Below are 15,576 nucleotides of genomic sequence, written 5' to 3'. Positions count from 1 at the left end.
CTTTGTGTCTGCCTGTAACAACCAGAGGTACACTTCAGAGACAAAATGCTTAAAAAGCTATTACCCCCTGCTGGCTTTAGTATCCCTTTATTAATAATAAATACATAAAATATATCCAGGCAGAGCTCTGGCATATGTAGATATACTAAAAAAAAACAAGTTCTTGGACAGGCTGACAATAACAACTCCAGTGCAACTGTATGTTTAATGTTTTATTTTTAACGTCATCTCGGTGCCAGTGGGTGTCTCCCATGTCTTCACATCCCTGCCCGCACTGCGCATGCTCCCTACATCCTCACCTCCACACACACGTCGAGGGACTTGAAAGCTTGAATAAAGATGCTCAACGTCTCGGGTCGCAGGAGCCTTGTCACCGGGTGAAACTGAGTTATCTGGGAGGACGCACGCGGTAGGAACCGTGTAGATTATAGCTGAAAGACTCGTTGAATCCTGGTTTATGCGCGCGGGCACTCCATCTACATGGAACTGAAGAAATCTATTTCGGACACCGAGCGCGCGCTCAGGAGCTACGGCGCCGTGTCGGAAACTGCATGGACGACGGACAAAGGTGAGCGTCATGCATCAAAATATGATGCTGTTTAACCGGCTGGGGGTCAGAAATAGCAAGTTATCGTCTCAGTCTTCTCAGCAAATGTTTCACTCTGTGAAAACTCAGTGAGCAGTTAGCTGTGAAATGGTTAATGCGTGACTCACAAAGGTTTGGGATGTATCAATAGCGCTGCCTTGGTCCTAAAAGGCCTATTAACTCCCCTACATGCACACTATGGGTATTGCGCGGTTTGTGAATGAATTTGGCCCGAGGTATAAACTACGAATACAGCAAGCATTTTGAAACGTGGTCATTTGATTTGATCTGAGCTGATACAGAAGCATGAAGCAAGCAGCTATGAGTCAGTACCCTGGCCCTCTGCTGTATACTCTGGGTTTCACATTTACAAGAATATTTGATTCTATGGCAGAACGAGTGAAAGTTTTTCAAAATGCCATAAAGTATATTCCTCACTTTTACTGATTATTTTTGAGGGTCACTGTAAATTGTGCAGGGGTTGAGCACAACAACCCGTTTCTGCACAATCAAAACAGTTTCTAAAGACACAATACAGCAACACCGCATACCACAGCCTCCAAAATGACTGTAAAGCTGAACAAACACCTCTCCACACACAGTTTCAGCTAAAAATGAACATCTTAAGCTGCAGAGGTACTGAATTAGATGTTTCTAGTATTTTGTTCTGCATCTATTTTATTTGTCCTATTTAGGGCTGCAACTAACAATTATTGTCTCGGTTAATCAATTGATTATTTGGTCTGTCAAACGTTAGAAAATACTAAAAACATGCCTGTTACAATATCCCAGAGCCAAGTGTGATGTCTTTGATTGAAATTTTTCCACCCACAGTCTAAAACCCAAAGAAATTCAATTTACAGTGATCTAAAACTGAGAAAAGCAGCAAATTCTCACTTTGGAGAAGCTGGAATCAGAGAATGTTTTGCATTTTGCTTGATGCATGACAATAATGGTCTGTCAATTGACTTAGCGATTAATCGTCTAATCATTAACACTCTAACGGTGTCAAAAATGACCATAAAGCTGAACATCACAGTTTTGACATATGATATGATAAAGGGCGATGAATGACGCATGTGTTGACGGAAGCAGCAAAGTGATAACGCCCTTTAAGATGTGTCCCAGTTGGTTCCACTGAGGATAACTCATCACAGGAGAGCAGGGTGTGAAGAAACTTCCAGATTTAAGTCAGAGAAGCAGAAAAAAATGCAGTGGATATTTTTAGACACAGATCCAGCCATTGCTCTCTCTCTCTCTGTCTACCACAAACACACACAGACAGTCAGAGGTAAAGCAGAGTGAACCCCCCCAGTTTATCTCCTTTTAATTATTTTGTGCTTACCATCTGTTTTTTTCCCGAGGGGGGGGGGGGTCCAGAGGCAGCAGTGTATATACAGTGTGACTGCAGGATGTGTCAGGGGCGTCTGCATTGGATGTCATACAGATGCTGACATTTCTTTATTGTCGAGTCCCATGTGGCAGTTGCACGATCCAGGCTGTTTATTCCTCATTAACTCATACTCCCGAAGTACACTGATGAGCCAGTTTGTTTTTAATGAAACAGAGATAATTCAAGCTGATTAATTATGTGTGTGAGGAGACTGGTTTACATCTCCAGGTGATGTGAGGAGCAGCGTTGCTTGTGTTGGCCTGAAACTTTAGAGTTAATCTCACCTGCCTCTTGGTGAACGAGCTGCTTTTAATTAGGACGTATCAACGCTCCTCATTCCTTGTAATGTTTTTAATGCTGAGTATGTGTGAGCAGCTTGCTCAGATGAGAGGCAGCTGTTAAGACATTATTGAGCTGGTGTTTTGCCACCAGTCTTAATGCAGCTTAGTCTTATTGATGATGAGCACGTGGCTGCGAGTGAGAGAGAGAGGAGTGTGCGAAGAAAAACAAGACAGAGAGAGAAAAGATAAAGATAAGAGAAAAAGTTTTCTCAAACTGTGTTTTGTATTGTGCTGCAGTTCCATGATATAAAGTTTGCTTTTGTTGCCAGCGTCTTTTGTCAGCAGACACGTCGGGTGATGATTCAATATCGGCGAGGCACAAACAAACCGGGCCCTCCTGTGCAGACTTCTGTCTGCTGTGGTGAGTCAGCTCTGTCTTCAGCAAGCATCCATGAAAAGTACCACAAACGCAGACTGCAGTTTATGTTGCTGCAGGAGGACGAAGAGCTGATCAGGCCCCTAATGTTACAAGACCCACTGTGGATAAATGTCATGCGTCACATTTGACAGCTCAGGATTAAAGATGCAAATAGTTTGTTTATTCAGACCTTTCAGCTTGTGGACTGTACAGTGTAGTCGTGTTAGGATTGGATCACTTCACAGCCAGTATGGACAGGATGAATGATTACAGACACCAGTAACTCTTTTAATGTCCACATGGACAAGTGTGTGTCCACATGGATAGATAAGATAGACTTTAAAAAATGTGAACCTGTCTTTTAAGTCATTTTTAAGCAAAAATGTCAAATGTAAATATTTGCTGGTTTTGAGTATAAACTGAATGTCATTGGGTTTTGGACTGTTGGTGGGATGAAACATGACATTTATAGACACCATCTGGGACTCTGGGAAATTGTAATGGTCATTTTTCACTATTTCCTGACATATTATACCAAACGATTAATCGATTAAACAAGAAAATAATCAGCACATCAGTCAGGAATGGAAATGACTGTTACTTGCAGCCCTAATATTTTCACAGGACACTGACAGCAGGTATCAGTGTCAACTGCATGTTTGTGTTGGAATCCAGTTTCACTGTGGTGCGTATGCGGGCTCTGTGAAATATTCATGTTCTGCACAAAAGTGGAATATAACTGTTAATGATTTAAGTGTGCAGAGATACCAAGTGAAGTTGGACATGTCAGTGGTGGTATATCATTGCATTGTAGTATTGTGCAATGTTTTTGAGACTATTTACTTTCATTTTTTATCTTTTGTTTAAACGGTTACTCCAGTGAATAAGTATTATGTCTCCATAATGGGGGGCTTGAGAAAGACAGATTAAAAATAAGGTGAAATCCTGACTTTTAGCCCCTAGTGTGGGTCACGCCCCAAAAACCCTGGATCCCTCATTTCCCATAATGCAACTTGTCTTTAATTAGACCCTCCCTGCCTGGTAAACGTCCATGTCTTTCAAACTCCACACCCCCAGTTTGTAACACAGGTTTTGTGTTAAAAATTTGAAGTGTGAAGACAATACTGCTACAACCCTGATGATATCATAGTGACATCATCAGGGTTATTTTCTCAAACTTTGGAAAGCTCCTTCCAGAGCCACGGAGCACATTATACAGCCGTTTTCACAGGCTGAGTAGTACTCCTCATGACGAGTAAACTGATCTTCATGTGTAACATCGGCGGAGTACTCCTATAATGATTTGCTATGGAGCCAGATGGGAATATTGGGAGAAGGAAAGCTTGATGACATGCAACAAAGACGCTAAAGAGGAGGAAACCAGGACAACACGCTAATACACAACCAACTCCCTCAGTTCCACACTTCAAATTAATGGAATATATTTGTATCGGCAAGTCAAGATCCATACTGTTGCTTGTATGTCGTAAGATGCTGGTAAGGTGAGTCATTTGCAAGAGTCGGAGCATTTGCAGTGGTCAGTGCATTGATCAGTGCAGTAAGTGTTTGGTCGGTGTAGTGTTTCGTGGCAGATATGGAGAGTGTGAGGTCAGTGGTCCAGTTCAGGGAGGAATAACCCAATCAGCAAGAAGCCACAGCTGGTCATTGATCCATGTCATTATGAAGGTATATCTTCTCTTCTGCATCATCAGACACCTCAACAACCTTGTACTTTGAAAAAAAGGATCTCAAAGTGCTGGTATTACATGCATAAATCCTGCTTTTCCTCATGTCTCACACGTTTCTGCATCATCAGCGATTGAAGGCTTTCAGTGGAAAGCAGTCATTTGCGGCTGATGCACTTTAAAAGTCGAATCACCTCTCTCAATTACAGGGTCTTGGCTGATGTGAGGTGACATGTCACAGGGAGACGAGGTGAGAAACACGTTTGCCAAGACGCTGACGCTATGCGAAAAGTTTCAAGGATAAAAAGACAGAAATTAGGAACTCTTGGATACATTTGTCACATGAAATCAAAGGAAAACAAATTTATGATTAGATACAGGCGTTGCGCCGCTGTAATCTGTAATTTGGTCATGGGTAGTGAGTTTCTTCTCTGTAATTTAAACCAGCAAATAAGCTTCAAACTCTTAAGCACTGTCCAAGGCGAAGAGAAGTGCGTAACAGACATGTTTAAAGCAGAGTTGTCCTTGTGGAGAAAAACAATCTAGGATTTTAGATAATGTGTTTCTCCTGCTCTCCCCTGCCTTTAAAGGCTCCTGTTTCCCTTCTATCTTTTTTTTGTTTATTTTTATTATTATTTGTTGCCTGCCGCTTCGGCTCAAATTCCCATGAGCTGCATTGAGCTAGTAACACAAAACTCGACCCAATAACTGCAAATAATTTGCATGTGCTTCCACAGAAATATGAGCCCAATGGGCCACATGGTGGCGCTGGTCCATTTACCAGCTCAATGTGCTCTACAAAAAAGCCTTTTGAACCACTAATTTCCGCCTAACTAGATTTTCTGGCATTTTGAATTTTTTGAAAAATACATTTTTGACATCTCCTTCTAAACCGGTGGATCATCATTGGACGAGGCTTATCAAAAGTTATAGAACGCTTGTTGATATCTTATTTAGTTTTCAAGATATTGACCAATGAATTTCAAAAGGGGCGTGGCTCAGCACATAAATAGACCAAAGTCAACAACCGTTACAAAACTTACAGGATATGTCCACAGAAGTACCTGAAACATGCCCTGCAAGTTTCCTTCAAATCGGCCGCTAGGGGGCATTACAAGGGCAAAAAATGCGTGGCCTAACACGATAAAGACTGAATTTAAAATTGTGTATTTTCTTCATTCTATTTGTGAAAATGCTAAAAAGGGAGATTTCATTACTTTGTTCACGTCTTGGCCACATTTGACCAGGTCCAGATCAAAAGCTTTAAACTTCTAACGGCCTGTGTTGGCTTGAACCCTGGCTTGCGGCTATATTTATTATTCATTTTTACTCAATTTCTCATCCCTGCCTTTCCTCCCTCTGCCTCCCAGGTCATTCAGATGTGTCCATGGCAGAGAGCACCATGGCTCCAGAGGAGATCGAGGTGGAGATGACTCGTATCCAGCGCCTGCGAGAGGTCCTGGTACGCCGGGAGTCAGAGCTGCGCTTCATGTGAGTTGCTGGATTGTTGATTTCTGTGTTTTTGTAAGACCAAACGTAATAGAGTGTGACAAAGATTTAATCAATACAGTTTCATAAGAATTCCTACTGCTGTACTTGAGTGTTGTTTCCTTGTGATATAAGGCTCTTTTAAGAGGTTTATACTGAGAGAGGCAGCCCATTTGTCCATTGATTGACAGACATGCCAATAGCAGTTGCATCAGTCACCATGATGAACTCATTGGCTCCTCATCAACATTAGCTTCAAGGATTATGGATCAGTGTATTAGTTTCTGTCTGTCTGCCTTTATCAAGGGAATGTTGTGTCTGAGCTTTTTGTGCAGCATTACAACATGGATGTTGATAAATCGATCGGACAAAAAAAGTTTAATACTGTAGCAGTACATTTTATAAAGAAATAAAGTCTCTCCATGCATTTCTAATGGACTTTATTCTGTCAACATTTATTCATCAACTGCGTGGATGAATAAATGAATATCCAGCAAAACGATGTACATACAGCATGTGAGCAAATAAGAATTAAATGAGTCCCAACTTAACGTCTGATATTCAAGCAGCTGAAACCATTAAATGTTTGGTATTTTTGCTTGAAAAATGACTTAATTAATGAATCACTTATAACTTATTTCTTTGACGATCAACTAATTCAACGAATTGTTGCAGCTCTAATACAGACTCACAGTACATGTACGGTGTGACTGTGAGACGATATCAATTTATCAACTGCCACAGATTTTGCCATATCATTTATATTTGATGCACCTTAAATATTATTAGAACCTTACAGGCTATGTGGCAAAACAATGAGCAGGATGATTTTTGCATCAATAAAATGTAATACCTTGTTTTTTCAGTTATTTAATTTGCAGGATTTCTGTCCAGTTTCTCCATTTAATTTCTAGATCATTTTATCACAATATATTGCTATTGTGATATAGAATTACATGTACTGTGATAGAGGATTTTATGTTTTATTTTTATATATATTGCACACTCCTAGTATATTTGATGAATCAAACAATTTCAGTGTAGCTTAAAAGCTGTTGAACAGTGTAATTTTGTTGTTGAGCTGAAAAGATTACACACACAGTACACACACTATACTATACTATACTAAACCACTCTAAATGAACCAGGAAAATGACGTCATTAAGAAGTGTCCAATTTTGCACCTTTATAAAACTGAACAGAAAGTGGAAATACAAGTCGCTGTCTCAGGCACTCTTTATTTATTTTAATTTATTGTGTTGAAACTGTGTCAAATTGTCTCACCTCTGTAACATATCGAACTGAACAATGAATTTTGTGGGTCATTGCACCACTAACATCTGCAGTGTGATGGTTAAGGTGATGGATGAAGCTGATACATACATCTCACTCAGTTGATAATGTTAGTTCACACGCCCACTTGAAAGGCTTCATTAGGCCGCCACACTGCTTATTGCTTACGTCTCTGTTGTCAGGCTCTGTGTGACTCAAGACAGCACATGAACACACACACACACACACACACACACACACACACACACACACACACACACACACACACACACACACACACACACACACACAAAACTAGCAGATGGAGTGTCAGAGTGCAGAAGCTGCTGGAATCCACAGATAGCATTGAGAGAGTGAAAAACAAGCCAGAAGGAGGGAGAAAAACACAGACAGAGGGAGAGAGAGAAGCTGAAGGGAGGGGTCAAAAGGGAGAAAGAAAGAAGAGGGAGGTGTAAAACAGAGCAACAGGGATAAATGCAGAGGGAGGAGGAGGAGGAGGAGGCTGTGGATGAGTCATCGGCCTGATCTATCCCAGGGAGAATTAAATCTGTGGTAGCTGTCACTGCTCCGCAGAGAGAGAGATTTGGGGAAGAAGAGGGGAAAATGTCGAAGCCCCGAGGTTGAGACGTCAGGCCTGCAGCGGGCTCAGAAAGCAGCGTGGATTGATTTATGTTTTCCATCTGCACACACTCTCCTGATGAGTGACACATCAGGGCCTGAAGCTCAAGAGCGGACTTTACAGTACAGCACAGGGATCGGTGCTAAAATTATTTGTCGAATAATCAATTATTCAATCGGCAGAAAATGAATTCACAACCATTTTAATAGCTGATTAATCGTTTCTGTGATTTGTTAGGTAAAAATGCCAAACATTTTCTTTCAGGTTTGCAAATGGGAGGATTTTATGTTCTCAGGTTTTGGATAAAACAAAACAACTTAAAGATCTCATTTTGAGCTCTGGGAAATTGTTATGGGCATTTAATAGTTTCTGACATTTTATACTATAGGTTTAATGGATTAGATTAGATTAACCCTTCTATTTATCTGCCTCTCAAAGTCTCTCAGCTATTAGTCTGTTAACATCAAATTAGGATGTTATATGATTACACATATGTCAAATATGCTAGCTCATTACAGAATAGACTCCAGCCAAATCATCGTACATCTTACAACATCCTCAAATCCAAATAAATAACACAGGTGAACGCTGAAAGCCTCTTTCCCCATTAAGGAGAATGGGACACCACCAAACTCTGATGTGCACTTGTTACTTGGACCACCATGGCAACACGCAAGGAAGGTTTACAACCAAGTATGATAACAAATTTAGTTTGTAAGATCCAGAGCTACTGATATTTGAAGTGACTGCAAGATAGACCAATCCATTTGTGTGAAAGCCTGGGAATGATAGGGTTAATTGATAACAATATAATAGCTTTATTCCAAGCCCTAGTTGGGATGTTTTATTTCATCCGTGTTATATATAATTAGGGTAGTATTCAAGTTTAAAAATGAATGTCTGTGCTTTTGGAAATCGACTAAATGTTTCACTTTATCAAGACATCAAATGTTTAGATCATTTTATAGATCCTTCCCACTTCACCTATGTCTGTTTTTCTTCCAGGGTTCACTATACAATATAACTCTGCCTAACATCATTTCAAGTGGAAGGGGAAGCAGCTAATACCATCTGTTGTTCTTTAATCTGATGGAAGCCAGTGATTTACTGTTTTCTTTCTCATTTCTCTCTAGGATGGATGATATTCAGCTTTGCAAAGACATCATGAGTTTAAAGCAGGAGCTGAGACAGATTGTCGCAGTACCAGGTACAGTTCAAACACACATATATACACACACATATACCTTTTGTCTTCTGTCAACATCAAGAAAACCAGCTGCAAGCATATCAGGAAATAAATCCTCTGTGTGCAAAACTGTCCATGCACCCTGTTTGGACTCTTGGCGGAAAGTGCTTCTGTTTGCAGCTTGCAAGAGTCCCATAACCTCAGTAGGCATCACGATGATTTATAGGAAGTGTCATTACACTAAACTACGCAGGATTGATCGTAAGTCTCAGGGATGTGGTGGAGTTGTGAGGCAGAGATAATCATACACACACAAACACACATGCATCATCACTGTGAAGGCAAAATGAGCTGAGGGAAGCTTTCCAGGCAAGGTGTCCAAAATGAACAACACTCATTTTTACTCCCTGGATGTTTTTGTGGTGTTTTAGTGGGGCAGAGTACAGAATCAAATATTGGTTTAACTCCACAGTCAGGTCCAGTGTTGTCTGTATCTGAAATGCAGCGAGGATGCATTGAAGTGGTTCACTGACGTCACATGCATCACACATAGTAACATATACATGAAGCTCTGCATACAGAGAGCCTGGCAACAGAAGGAAAACACGCCTCCTCAGTGAGTATATACATCACGTGTCAGCGTGTGTGAGCAGTAGGGGCCGGTGTCGTGTTCAAGGACACACACACACACACACACACACATAGCAACAAGACACATGGATGTTCATCAGCAGTTTTGGGAAACAAACTAGAGACCTGTCAATCACAGGGCATTTTTTTATCACTTGGCAACTCTGCAAGGTGCAGTGAGGACAAAATAACAGAAACACCTGATAGTGTAACGGAATCCAATACAACAGCCCTGTAGTAAATACTAGTGTTGTGAAGCTTATGTTTGAATGAATGTATGAATGTTGTCAGAAAGGCATCGATTTACCTCTGTGGTCATTTCTGATGTCCTTATTTGTGGTGTTGATTTGATTCAGGGCTGTTGTCAGTATTTTAAAAATACTGAGGTCATGAATCCCCCAGTGCAACCCCCCCCCAACCCCACCTGCCCCAGATACCAAAAAAGTAAGTTGACAAGACAATCCCAACTTAAAGCGATCCTATGTAACTTTTGTTGAACAGCGGTAACAGTGGCAACAAGTGGCAGTTACAGGATAATGTCAAATGCAAAAATGTTGTTTAACAGTAGCATTAGTAGAAAAGAGTCAGGGAACTGACTCAGTAATATCATTTACACAGCAAAATCTATCTTAAAGATATCCCTAGTTTTTAACCTGTAGTAGTGCAATTGAGTGTTTTTTTATGAGTGGGTCCCCATTTTGTTTGTCTTGTGCACACGCACAAGGATGCGGTAATGCGTCATTATACACAGCAATGCGCCAACAAAGGCAGGGAATAAGAAGATTGCTAGCAAGTATACATCGATGTAATCAATGCACAAATCCAACGTTTAAGAAAAATCAACTTTACAAAAGTTTTATGAGGGAAGAAATGCATTCAACACTTTTGTTAGAAAACACTTTTGTTGTATCAAGGATACACATAATGCGTTTTGGTGAGTAACACTGATTGTAAATATAAGTTTTGTTTGTTTACAAGAAAACTCCACAGGGCACCTTTAAGTTTGCTAACATTAGCTTGCACTAGCCACCATAAGCTACTGGTCATACCAGACAAAGTAAGGCTGTAGAAGCAAAACCTCTGAGTCTATTGAGTTGAGCAAGGGTGCGTTTTATTGCTTATGAATTCCACTTTTAATGTGTAAGAGGACGAATGTGTTGTTTTCTTATTTCAAATTTACATAGTCTAGGTTTAAGGTTCACTTAAACACTTGTTCTGGTCTGATCTGGGGAAAGGGGAACAAAGGGAATGTCTCAAAAAAATAAATTATTTGGATTTTTCATATTTTATTATTTCATTTTCCTGTTCAATAACATTTTCTCCAAAATGTCAGGAATAAAAATCTGTTGGAGAAACACTGAATCATTTATTTACTTTTGTTGGCTGACATGTAGTCCAATTTAGATATATCGAGTTAAAAATGACTGGAATCTGCCCATGAAATATCCACCATTTGTTTGTTTCTAATTGTAGAGTGAATAAGTCCCCAAGGTTGGTAAAACCACCAAATTCCCAGAAAAAAAAATCCAGAGGACGTGACCTCACTGTCCTCAATGGTGGCTTCAGCTTTCATTGGGCTGCATTATTTTGTAAAGCCTCACCATTATTTTGTCCGCCCCTATGCATTTGGGATTACTGATCACACAAACCGCACACTGTCACACAAAAACTGCCCCTCGATGACATTCCCATGAGCCAGTGGGGCCTCGTGTGTGCAGTTGTTGGGGGTTCTGGCAGCCTATTACTTCACTCCAGCACAATGAGTCATGTGACAAACACACCCTGCTGCCTCTCCTGCTCCTCTGACATTGGGATTGTAGCCATGGGGTGGGGTGGGGTGGGGGGGTAACACACTGTAGCTGCACTGCTCCACTTTATTTCCAGATGGGAGAAAGAGCTGATGTTTGCAGTCGTTTTTCAAACCCTTTTTCCCCACCTAGCCTAGATACCAGCAGTGTCAGACAACCTACCTCTGCAGCCGTCTGCGCATGTGTGTGTGTGTGTATGCACGTTGTTTGGTGTGTTTATGTCTGTATTTTGCTGTGCTTTGGAGTGTGAAGGTTAGGAGAGTGAGACAAAGCAAAGAGGATGTTGCGTTCATGGGTCTCTGTCAGTGCAAATGAAACAAAAAACAGAGCTCTTTAGCATTTGCATAATTAAGTCAGTGCCTTATTTGTTATGCATTATACATGAAGGGAGAATTATGGGTCTGTTTGTGATTTGACTCAGTGTTTAAGAGCCAGCTGACTTTGCTGTAAGGTCAGTTTGTTAAGGTCAGCTGCAAGTAACTAAATGTACGGAACCTGCATTTATATTTTATGCAAGGAAGTAAAATATTAAGATTTCAGTTCAGTCTGCTTGTCCCTCTAACCATCCATTTATTTATTTGATTATGACTCTGCCTTTCTTTCATTTTCTTTCTTCCTTTCCCCCAGAGAAAGACAAAACCAAGAAGCACAAGCAGCGGGAAGAGGAGCTGATCCTGAAGATCCATAAACTGGTGCAGAAGAGGGATTTCCTGGTCGACGATGCTGAGGTGGAGAGATTAAGGTAGAGCGCTCCCACATACGGGCACAGTTAATATCCGGGATGACGTCTACGGGAGCGGACTGTCTGTTTACTCAAACAGTGTTGAACTCCATCCACTGTTTATTTCTTCATTTGATAGACATGGGATGGTTGAGAAACAGCGGAAAGGAGACTGCTGTGTGTGTGTGTGTGTGAGGGAGGGAGGCTGACTGATGACCGTGGCTCTGCATTGTCATTTTCTCCTTCCACCTCCTCTGCTCCCACAGATAACCCACAGAGTGTGACACAGAGATAACTTTAACATAGAAAAATTATGTCAAATCAACGGCTGGTTTTAAAACATTGGATTAGCAAATGGTGAGGTCTTTCTAAGCATCTCCAAAGGTTCATTTTGAAAGTGGACTATCAGATATGCTTTTGTTACGTTTTATCAGTTTAATCAGAATTATTCTTCATGATGTACTGAGTCACAACAGAAAAGTGTAACATTGTGATATGTTGTCAACATCAAGGCCACATGTAGCCCTAGTTTGTGTATTGTCATTAACCTCAAGTTGCAGAGCTAAGCTCCAGTTCTTCTGACAGATAAATTTCATGCTAGCAGCTCTGTGAGGGTGTATTTAGACACAGCAGCGCTAATGTCAGCCTGCTAACATGTTTACAATAACAATGCTAACATGCTGATGTTTAGCAGGTATAATGTTTACCATGTTCACCATCTTTAGCGTGCTAGCATGGTAAAATGTGCTAATCAGCACAAAACACAAAGTACAGCTGAGGCTGATGGGAATGTCATTAGTTTTGCAATACAATCATTCATTTTATTATCTGTGCTTTTCCTGCTGTGACAAGTCAAAATGTCTTCTGTGAAAAAGCGTATTTAGAGGCACAAACTGACTCGAGTGCTAGTCCTATAAATCAGGTACATGAAGCTATTCAGTGACTTAAAACCAACATGTACTGATTGCATTGTATTCAAATGGCTGACTATGTGACTGTATCTTAAACTCAGGGAGCGAGAGGAGGACAAGGAGATGGCTGAGTTCCTCAGACTGAAGCTGATGCCTCTGGAGAAGAAGCTCAAAGTCACACAAAGTGAGTGAAAACTACACAAACACACAGTCAGAGAGGGGCAGGAGTATTGCTCACTTTCGCTTCCATGGTGTGATGATTTTTTTTCCCCCCTCTTGTCTTTCTTCATGACAAGATCCCCCAAAGCCCAAGAGACAAATCCCGGAGCCGCCGCCCAACAAACCATCCATCACCAAGTCAGGAGTGGCCATCATTAAGGATTGCTGTGGAGCCACCCAGTGTGCCGTCATGTAACTGACAGAGACCTCTTTATGATCCCGTCCATGTGTCAGAAACAACACACTCGCATCACCTGCCATGCCATACATCATTTCCTGTGACTCAGAGAACCTCAGTTAGCTGTGTTTCCCCTCGAAACTGTTCAGGAATCAGGTTTGGAATTTAATCGCAGATAAAGTTTCAGCCCAGAGTTTGGGAACTGATCCCTAATCAGTACTCGAGGGGAACCTTACTGTAAGGAGCTTCTGTAAGTGAAGACACTTGTCCACAGTGTATAGGCAAGAAAGGGGAAAGGAACTGTAAAAGGAATTCTAAATAAAAATCTGATAAATATATATCTTAAATTAGAATCAGATTGGGTCATTCCATCATGTAACATTCCTTTAGGATTACCTTATGGTCTATGATCATGTGGTTGATAAACAGTACCAGCATTTACCAAACTACAAGCACAATGTCCACAGAGTGAAGTATAAATGTTGGGGTTCTTCGTCTGACAGGAAAAAAACATCTGTTATCGTCCCGTCACGTTTGACAACGGGTATTTATTCTTCCATTTCAGCCGTTTAACACCAACCAGTGAACCTCTTTCACTTTCAGGACTCCCACTTTGTTCCCAGGTGGAACGAACACACGTGGTTCAGACAAACAATATGGCTGCCAATTAAGTTGCTGGTATATAAATGCTACACAGTGGTGGCAGCCAGTGGATGCCTTTGGTACTGGAGCCCAGCAATATGCTTTGGCTTGAACAGCAGCTTAGCAGTTTAATTCTCTATCTGTGATTCTGTAATATCTGCTGTGCTGAATATAAAGCTTTGGCAGAGTCAAAAAACCCTGTGGTGGTCACTGAAAGTTAACAAAAAGGACAAAGCTCACAGAAGTACTGGATGAAAATGGGCTTCAGTGCTGACCACTGCAACATTGCTACAAAGTTGGGTCATATTAGGCTGAATGCCAATGAATAGCATTTCCCTGCTCTAAAAGGAGTCTGGCAACCAGTACATCTACATTTTTATAGCAACGTGAGACAAAGAACAGAACTTCAAAGAGCCCAAATCATCTGTGTCATGGTGCGTCAGTATCATTAAAATTAGATAAATAATTAATAATGTCCAAGGGAACAGTCTCAACAGCAGTTCTTTTGTGATCCTTAAAAATGCACAAACTGTATAGAAACGGTGGTCATAAGATTAAACCAATAGGAATATGATGGACATATACAGTATACAGTGCTGTGCTAAAGGAAAAGTTAAACATCTCAAGTAATGGACAATGCAGACTCCAGGAAAAGTTCCCTGTTTGTTTTCAGATAAAACAAGCAAAGCATCCTAATTTAAGTTTCTTTGAATTGCATTACATTGAAACCTGCTATAAATTTTTGTAGGCTAAAGCAGAATCCTCCTAATTTAATGTTGTAGAATATATATATGGAAATATACGCAACCAATATTATAACTTTAAGATCATTTTATAGCACAACAATGAAACCTATTCATTTCACTCTAGCCTAATGCATGCAATCTCATACGACCCACTTTTGTAGCAGCTTTTTCCACTAGTGATCTAGTGACCTCAAAACCCTTTCATTATTTTGGTTAACCCCTGTATATGCCAACACTTAAAAAAACATTTTATTCTACATGGTTGGGTGGTTGTTTTTTTTTTTTTTTTTTTTTATATAAATGATACACTGTACTTGCTCATTCTCCAGAATCACCACATCATCTCAGCCAACAGCTAGCGGGAATTATTGACTGTTGTATTATGACATCATTCATAGTCATTATGGATATTGCTGACAACAACTTGCATCCTCTGAATTTAGTCTTGCGTTTTTATGACAAACACCAGGAAATAAATGCAACTCTCTTGTAAATGCCTAAAATAGACAGTGTATGTTTGAGTGTATTTAGGACATTAGCGACTCATGTCAAGCAAAGTGTTGCTCCTTGTCACTTCCTCTTCCTTCTGATAACTTAGCGTTCTGTAGTAGTAGTGAATTTATTAAAAAAGGTCCTAACGTTGAATATTGAACAAATATGCAGAAAATAAGAAACCTGTACATATATGTTTAAATAAAGAGCATCTTTCAGGAACATGCTGGTTGATTTTATTGAGTAATTTGAATTCTTTCAAACAACCACAAAAACAGAG

At 40.4% G+C, this 15,576-nt stretch overlaps 1 protein-coding gene across 1 annotated transcript; it reads left to right on the top strand.

The window, feature by feature from the left end:
* Nucleotides 1-270: 270 nt before the first annotated feature.
* Nucleotides 271-15,518, top strand: bmerb1 (bMERB domain containing 1). The gene is made up of 6 exons (XM_044189096.1): nt 271-568; nt 5,734-5,854; nt 8,897-8,970; nt 12,015-12,129; nt 13,121-13,203; nt 13,316-15,518. The coding sequence occupies exons 1-6, from the start codon at nt 481-483 to the stop codon at nt 13,432-13,434; spliced, it is 600 nt and encodes a 199-aa protein (XP_044045031.1). The 5' UTR covers nt 271-480; the 3' UTR covers nt 13,435-15,518.
* Nucleotides 15,519-15,576: the final 58 nt, after the last annotated feature.

Source organism: Siniperca chuatsi, linkage group LG3, assembly GCF_020085105.1.
Source record: "Siniperca chuatsi isolate FFG_IHB_CAS linkage group LG3, ASM2008510v1, whole genome shotgun sequence".
Lineage (NCBI taxonomy): Eukaryota > Metazoa > Chordata > Actinopteri > Centrarchiformes > Sinipercidae > Siniperca > Siniperca chuatsi.
This window is presented reverse-complemented; position numbering and strand designations above follow the sequence as displayed.

Excerpts from the sequence above, each read along its gene's own strand:
- bmerb1 (XM_044189096.1), top strand. The coding sequence starts at position 481 with ATGGAACTGAAGAAATCTATTTCGGACACCGAGCGCGCGCTCAGGAGC. Across the intron at positions 569-5,733 it reads TGCATGGACGACGGACAAAG|GTCATTCAGATGTGTCCATG; the intron begins GTGAGCGTCATG and ends TCTGCCTCCCAG. Across the intron at positions 5,855-8,896 it reads GAGTCAGAGCTGCGCTTCAT|GATGGATGATATTCAGCTTT; the intron begins GTGAGTTGCTGG and ends ATTTCTCTCTAG.